The sequence below is a fragment of the Lolium rigidum genome, chromosome 4, assembly GCF_022539505.1.
Source record: "Lolium rigidum isolate FL_2022 chromosome 4, APGP_CSIRO_Lrig_0.1, whole genome shotgun sequence".
NCBI lineage: Eukaryota > Viridiplantae > Streptophyta > Magnoliopsida > Poales > Poaceae > Lolium > Lolium rigidum.
Window position 1 is genome coordinate 274,047,195 of NC_061511.1, and position 7,397 is coordinate 274,054,591.

At 46.4% G+C, this 7,397-nt stretch overlaps 2 protein-coding genes and 1 non-coding gene across 3 annotated transcripts; 2 read left to right on the forward strand and 1 right to left on the reverse strand.

Annotated features, from left to right (window-relative positions):
• Nucleotides 1-308: 308 nt before the first annotated feature.
• Nucleotides 309-1,838, reverse strand: LOC124650630 (annexin D4-like). Its single transcript, XM_047190145.1, has 3 exons — nt 1,710-1,838; nt 1,191-1,594; nt 309-1,096 (listed from the first exon to the last, which is right to left on the reverse strand). The coding sequence occupies exons 1-3, from the start codon at nt 1,747-1,749 to the stop codon at nt 587-589; spliced, it is 954 nt and encodes a 317-aa protein (XP_047046101.1). The 5' UTR covers nt 1,750-1,838; the 3' UTR covers nt 309-586.
• A 2,695-nt stretch (nt 1,839-4,533) lies between these two features.
• On the forward strand, nt 4,534-4,606 carry TRNAR-CCU. The gene has a single exon. It is a non-coding gene; the product is annotated as a tRNA-Arg (tRNA).
• A 492-nt stretch (nt 4,607-5,098) lies between these two features.
• On the forward strand, nt 5,099-7,167 carry LOC124650631 (annexin D3-like). The gene is made up of 6 exons (XM_047190146.1): nt 5,099-5,351; nt 5,630-5,775; nt 5,876-6,106; nt 6,222-6,437; nt 6,577-6,666; nt 6,761-7,167. Exons 1-6 carry the CDS (start codon nt 5,147-5,149, stop codon nt 6,965-6,967), a joined length of 1,095 nt encoding a protein of 364 aa, XP_047046102.1. The 5' UTR covers nt 5,099-5,146; the 3' UTR covers nt 6,968-7,167.
• Nucleotides 7,168-7,397: the final 230 nt, after the last annotated feature.

Here is a 7,397-nt window from a genome sequence, read left to right on the forward strand (position 1 = left end):
AGACAAAACCTCATCGCCACCAGGTCTTCAAGCACCATCACTAGTTATAAGATCTCGGCTTTCATGTTATTTTCCGCCACTAACTTCACCATAGGATTAAAGACATGTCCCACGATGACAACAGGCTGCGAAGTTTCGCACGCTCCCCCTGAAACTAAACGACTAGAAAAAATATGGTTGTGTGCGACCGAATCCATCTAATCTGGCAATTTCCAGGCATATCTTTCATTAAATTCACCTGCAAAACCTTCCAAAAATTAACACTGCGGCCAGATCAAAGAAAACAAGTGTCAAGTAAATCATCGTCATAGTGTGAAAGGGATCCTAGGACCAACTTCCTTTTTATTCGAAAGATTTATGCTTGATTGATTACAATTTTATTCATCCATGACGTCCCAACCTCAGCTGCATATGTTACAGGCTCGATCGATCGACAACAATTCAACAATCAACATACAAAACACATACAGAAATGAGATATCGAAAGAAATCAACACACGCACGGCCGGGGTGCCACAACTGGCTCGCCGGTGCCACCGCAAGAACAAAAAGAAGAAGAAGATCCGTCCGTAATCAATCAAGCAATTTACTTGCCGGCGATGAGGGAGATGAGGGCGTCCTTGAATTGTCCGTGGGCCTTGCCGGCGACAGCGTCCTCGAGCTTGGTCCCGAACTGCTCCTGGTATGCGGCCCTGATGCCGTCCATGTCCACGTCCGACCGTGTCACCGCCACCCGCGACAGGGCCTCCTTGCCGTGGCTGTCCGCGCCGTCCCTCAGCGCCGCCTCCATCACCTGGCTGAAGTACACCTCCGGCGTTGCCAGGCACTGCACGGTCTCCCCCAGGGTCTCCTCGCTCGCGAGGTCCTCCAGGATGTGCTTGCCGTGCAGCTCCTTGTAGTGCTTGAAGGTCTCCACCAGGTGGGGCTTGCTCCTGGTGCTGAGGATCCTGACCACCTCGTCGTTCTCCACCAGCTTGGTGCCGGCGGCGCCGGCGCTCTTCACCGCCGCGCCCAGCGCCTTGGCCTCCGCCTTCGCCGTGTCGCTGCTCACCTTGGGCCCCTCGTACCGGTACGCGCTCACCAGCCCCACCAGCAGCTGCAACATTTCACAGATCATCAGTCAGACGCGCTCATCGGCTTCCAAGAAGAATCGCCATTAATCAGCAGCATCCAAAGAAAGGGGAGCTTACGCTGCAGTAGGGCTTGTCCTTGGCGCTGTACGCGACGTCCTCCTCGAGGGAGTGGTGGAAGAGCGCCATGTACGCCTTGCGCGCGCCGAGGAGCTCCTCGGCGGACCTGGTGCAGGCGATCTCCACGACGATGGCGGCCGGGTGCGCCTGGTGGAGGACGTGGTGCGCCAGGCGGGCGTCGCGCTCCCACGGGTGCATCGCCCACAGCACCATCAGGTTCTTGAACCGGGAGAACTCCGCGGTGAGGTGCAGGATGTAGTCGTCCTCCACCTTCTCGATCACGCCGTGATCCTTGAACAGACCCGGGAAGCTCTTCCGGAACCCGGACCGCTTCTCCGGCTGCTTCCGCCACTTCGCCAGCGCCGTCACCATCGTCTGCTCGTCCACACCCAGGCCTCCCAGACCTTCATATTATTCGGAATCACAGCAAAATCAATGTCGACTCACAACAAATGGTCACAAAACGGAACCTCATGGATGAAGAATTGATGTAGGAGTCAATGCTCTGTCGATTCAAACCTGAGAAGGCCCTGGTGAGCGTCTGAACTTCGTCAGCCATTGTCGCCCGGAGTCTCTGACTAACCCAAGATTTGCGGAGAAGAAGACGATGGGTGCAGAGGATGGTGATGGATCGCTGTGTGCTTTGGCTCCTCCTGGTGGACCATCTTTATACTGTGTCTCTGGGAAGGCAATTATGTGCAGCGCTGGTATTTCAAATTAATTCAGTATATATGTTTTGATATGATTTGCCCAGCTAATCAAAGAATGGCTCTCGTCAATGGTTTACACATGGGTACACATCCGCGTATGCAACAATCCTCCCCATCTGATAAATGAGGTGACAACCCACGACGTGATGAGCTGATGCGTACTCTTGGCATCGTGGAACACGCGCTGATTTAAGACGACCACCACTATGATTGTCAGTTGCCCTGCCCTTATCATTGTACCGATCACGTCAGAGTTACATTTTCGTGATAACATGCAACTTGGGAGGACATATGTACAACTACAATGAAGAGTTACTGTTAATTCTATTTTTTACAACAGAAACCAGCTAGCTAGTAGAACCAGCTAGTTCTTCACCTAATATTTCCAGCAGATAAATAACAAGAGGAAACCCCATTATTGAGAAACCTTTAGGAGACCAGCTGCACATGAAGGCCCCATGTCACCATGGTCCATGGATGTGGAATAAACACATCACATGATCAGATCAAGTTATCCAAATAATGAAACAAGTCGAGCCATCTGTTAGAAAGAGTACCAATTAAATGGTCATTATTATTTATTTGTATCATTCAATATCCTTGCCCCTAAAATTGCAAAATTGTATGGTTCTCGTGTCAATTTCCATAAAAAGGAATTTTCATGTCAAATATATGAGTTTGAGTTATCACTTCAAGAAATTACCTTTGTAAATTCAATGCATTCAAATTCTCGTGTCAATTTCCATAAAAAGGCATTTTCATGTCAAATATATGATCAGAGAGGTAAATTATTCTGATTTTGTTTCTTAAAGTAATAATGTGCGAGTCATTTGCATCTTCTTCGAAGAGGTGAGATAGTTACCGAGTTTTTTTCTCAAAAATCAAAGATGATAAATACTATTAATCTGATAGCAATACACTGCACAAGTAATAAGTAAACCTTGCAATCCACGCTGTCATCCTTATCGTTGCCACCAACATCATCATTATTTGCATCAAATCATGAATGGTTGGTTTATGTCTTATTCAATTGAAGGCTGTTCCGGGACACAACTTCTGTTTCAAGTGTCTGTTATAAGGTCACTGATCAGCAGAAGTGGATATGTAGCTTCTTATGCTTGGCTTCTTGGTCTCAAATCAAGCAGAACTTCACAATACTGTATACATCCTGTTTCTGGCTACGGAGGGACGAAAAAAATAGATCGATTAGTGGATCAGACAATTTTGGCCTTCCAGGGACGATCAGTTCCACAGTTACTGCAGAAATGGCCGTGTTAGAAATTGGAAGTAGTATAAACATAGTTGATGAACGGTTTCTGCTCTCCAAAGTAATTTTTGCAATTACTTCGGAAATAATATCATGTAGTTTTGCTCGTTCACCTCGTAGTCATCTTTAGTGACAAGCAAATCTTTCAGCGTTTACTATCATAGATAAGTATCCTAACATCTAGAGACAACTAACGTGGTTCAGATCAACTAATTGTTACCGCGGGAAAAAAAGATTAACTAATTGTTATCCCTGAATATTGGGTGCCTTTTCAATAGTAGCACAGCCTATTTGGCTACAATACAGTATTTTCAGATATGGTTGTTGATTTGTTTGCACAAACTAAACCTTGGCATTTTCCACATAGCCAGTTGTCCATGCATCTCTTGCCAACGGACTGGTTATGCGTTGGCAACCAAATCATTCTCCGCAACGTTCATATTCAAAACTATTTAGTCAGATCAGTGTGATCCGCGAGAACACTTGTTTTCTCTAAAATATTTAAGCAAGCAGTTCTATAGTCAGCTCAACCCTTGCCAACTGTCCCTCTCTTGTTTCTGTTTGAAATAATGGAATACATAACTTGGCACTGTTGTTTGGATGTAGCTTAATTATGTATTTATATATTTGTGATAGCTGACCTAATTTTTTTTATCTGCTATTAAGGCTTCCAACCAGCTTCCGCTGAAAGAAAGAATTTAACAAAGTAAGAGAAGAACATGAAACAGTATGGGTTCCACACAGAAAGCAAAAAAAAAACGTGAAACGCTGTGTGAAACGTGGTATGGAACGTGCAGGCAAATCCCTCCACTTTTGAAAGGCTTTCTAAATATATTTATCTTGGATGCCATGCCGCTTCTTGTTCTTTTGAATGATGGGCTAAAGTGTAAACATATTACAGATGTTTGCATACTGGAGACGGTGCCTTTTTAGACAAGATGCAGTAGAAGAAAACTTACAGGTTAAGCAATGCCATGTGTTTCTAAAATTTAGCTTTTATGAAAATGTGCATACTTTCCTTTTTAAAAGAAACACTATACTATTATTCGCAAAAAAAAAGCAATACTATACTGTAAGTTCTCTCTGTCCTGACAATTGTTATTACTGAACACCTTTGTTGTTGCACATGCTATCTTTCCGCATGTTAGTAGTTCCCTCAAGCTGGAAATAAAAATTTATGGAAGAACAGATTATAGGACGAAGGAAATCATTGAGCTCTTTCTTTCATAATTCCTGTAAATTCTTGATTGTTCTGTTTGTTGCACATTTTATATCTTTAATTAATGCAAAGGCAGAGTGCTTCCCATTAAGGCTAAAAACAGTAATCTGGATTGTCAACGAAAAAATGAAGAATTCGTACATCCAAGCGCCTGTAGCTCAGTGGATAGAGCGTCCGTTTCCTAAGCGGAAAGTCGTAGGTTCGACCCCTACCTGGCGCGTATTTTTTTTGTTTTAGTGTGTTCTCCTTTTTTTTATGCTAGTGTCCATTCTGCTGTTGTAGGAAATTTTATATTCCCAAGAGGATATAGACAAGAGTATGGAAAATAGTTAAAGAGTGCAAATGGGTAAGAATTTATTGATTTCTGCTGACTTCAAGTCTGAAAACAAATCAGGCAGTCCTTAAACACATGATTTATCTGTATGGGTGAAAAGGAAAATCATTAGTGCGTGGGTTAACTTTTTCAAGAATATACAAGTTTATTACCTCTTTAATGTCAATTAAGTCATTAGCACACTCCAACCCACAAGATACACCAGTATGAGCTGTGAGGTGTAGAACAACATAACACTCCCTGGCCTAATACGCCAAAGGCTATCAATTATGAGTTCGAAACCCATCAACACTCGTCTCTAAGAAGCTGAAAATGAACCGGGAAAACACAATCAAACACGCACGCGAAACACACCAGGAAATAATTAGGCAAAAGCTCATCGCAGGCAGGCTAAGCTTTCAACCCCTGTCTCCGTGGTAGCGTGCCATGTGTTGCTGGTGCTCCTGCCTCGAGTGCATCCATAACATCCCTCCCCTCAATCTCCTCTTCCCCCACTTCGACTCCACCTCGGCTCCAGGACACGAGGAGGAAGAAGAAGCAGCACCTGTCGCCTCCATGGCTTCCATCTCGGTCCCGGACCCAGTCCCTTCCCCGACTGAAGATGCGGAGAACATAAGAAAAGCAGTACAAGGTATTATTGTTTTTCAAGTTTCTGTGCATTATTGTTGAAGATTTGTGCTTGTTTATTTGTATCCTAAGAAACTTATTACTCACTGAATTGTGTAAAAAGTGTGTTAGCTCTTCCGGTCAGTTCTTTGTACAGTCACTGTAGTGGTTGCTGTTCAAGTCACTGTTCTTGTTTGAGGGGAGAGAAATTAGGATAATTCTTCTCGTTGTTTTTAATTAAGTAGTAGTATAAGACGAGCTCCGATGAACAATTTGTGCTGAACTGAAAATTCTGGGGAACAGGATGGGGGACGGACGAGAAGGCGCTGATCGAGATACTAGGCCACCGGACGGCGGCGCAGCGCGGGGAGATCGCCGTGGCCTACGAGGGCCTCTACGACGAGACCCTCCTCAGCAGGCTCCAGGCCGAGCTCTCCAGCCACTTCAAGGTAATAACTGTGATGCATCTTCGTCTCCGTTGTGACTTGCGAGCGACCTCACCTTCTTCTTGATCAAGTGACAAACTGTCAATCTTTGCTGGCTGGTCAGGGCGCGATGACGCTGTGGGCGATGGACCCGGCGGCGCGGGACGCCAAGCTGGCCTACAAGGCCCTGAGGAAGAAGGGCGGCGAGCGACACGCCTGGCCGCTCATCGAGGTGGCCTGCGCGTCGACGCCGGACCACCTCGTCGCCGTCAGGAAGGCCTACTGCTCCGCCTACGACTCGTCGCTCGAGGAGGACGTGGCCGCCTGCGCGCTCTACAAGGATCCCCTCAAGCAGGCAAGGCGTCGACGCGTCGTGTAGATCCTGGCATTCGTTTTTGTCCCTGTGGGTTTCTTGGATCTTGCTGTTGCCGGTCACATGAGCGTGCGTGCCTGTCTTCGTGCGTGCGCAGTTCTTGGTGCGGCTGGTGAGCTCGTACCGGTACGCCGGCGAGCACGTCGACGACGAGCTGGCGAGGGCGGAGGCGGCCGAGCTGCACGCCGCGGTGATGATCAAGAAGGAGGCGCTGCACGGGGACGTGGTCCGCGTCGTGTGCTCTAGGAGCAAGCCGCAGCTCAAGGCCACGTTCGAGCGCTACAAGCAAGATCACGGCAAGGCCATCGACGAGGTCCCATTTCTGTCGCCATCGAGAACGCACCCAATCAAAATATTCAGTCTAACTTTGATTTGTCACATGAAGATTGTACTGTCTGTGTGATGACACTTCTAACGGTGACTGATTTTTTTTTGTGCCATTTGATCCGCAGGTCCTTGAAGGGAATCGCAACGACAAGCTCTCGGCACTGCTGAAAACCGCTGTTTGGTGCTTGACATCGCCTGAGAAGCATTTCGCAGAGGTAGCACTCAAGCCATTTCTGTGATTCATCAGCAACAGTCTGGGACTGACTTGCTTCAGTTCTGATTTTCTTCGTGGTTTGCCTTTATTTTCAGGTGATCCGGACCTCAATCATCGGGCTCGGCACGGACGAGTCGTCCCTGACAAGAGGGATCGTATCACGCGCCGAGGTCGACATGAAGAAAGTGAAGGATGAATACAAGGTGAGGTACAAGACCACAGTTACTGCGGACGTAGTTGGCGACACTTCAGGGTACTACCAGGGCATCCTGCTCGCCCTCATCGGGCCCGAGCAGCCATGAACAGGATTAACAAAAGCCCGAGGTAGCCGTCGCATATGTTTTTGACTTTGCTCACTGGATTGGATAGAATGGCATCATCATGTGTACAATCTAGAGAGCGAACTGTCAGCGTTGTTAAGTAAGACCCGGTGATAATTTATTTGGTGTATTCAGCACCGGTTTGAGCCAACATTATTTCTATTGCAATTTGATTATCCAAAGATACAGAGTGCAATTAATGGCATCGTAAACTCATCTTATGCACATGATTCAACAGAAATAACACCAAACTAAGATTAGAACAACTGACAGTACAGAAAGAAACACCTCCTACTTCATCCATCACTAAGCAGATGCCATCTTAATTCCTTCTTCCAAAAGCAGCTGTGATACCACCAACAATAAGGGCTTCTTTGATTTATAGGATAGGAAAAATATACGAATAAGAAAA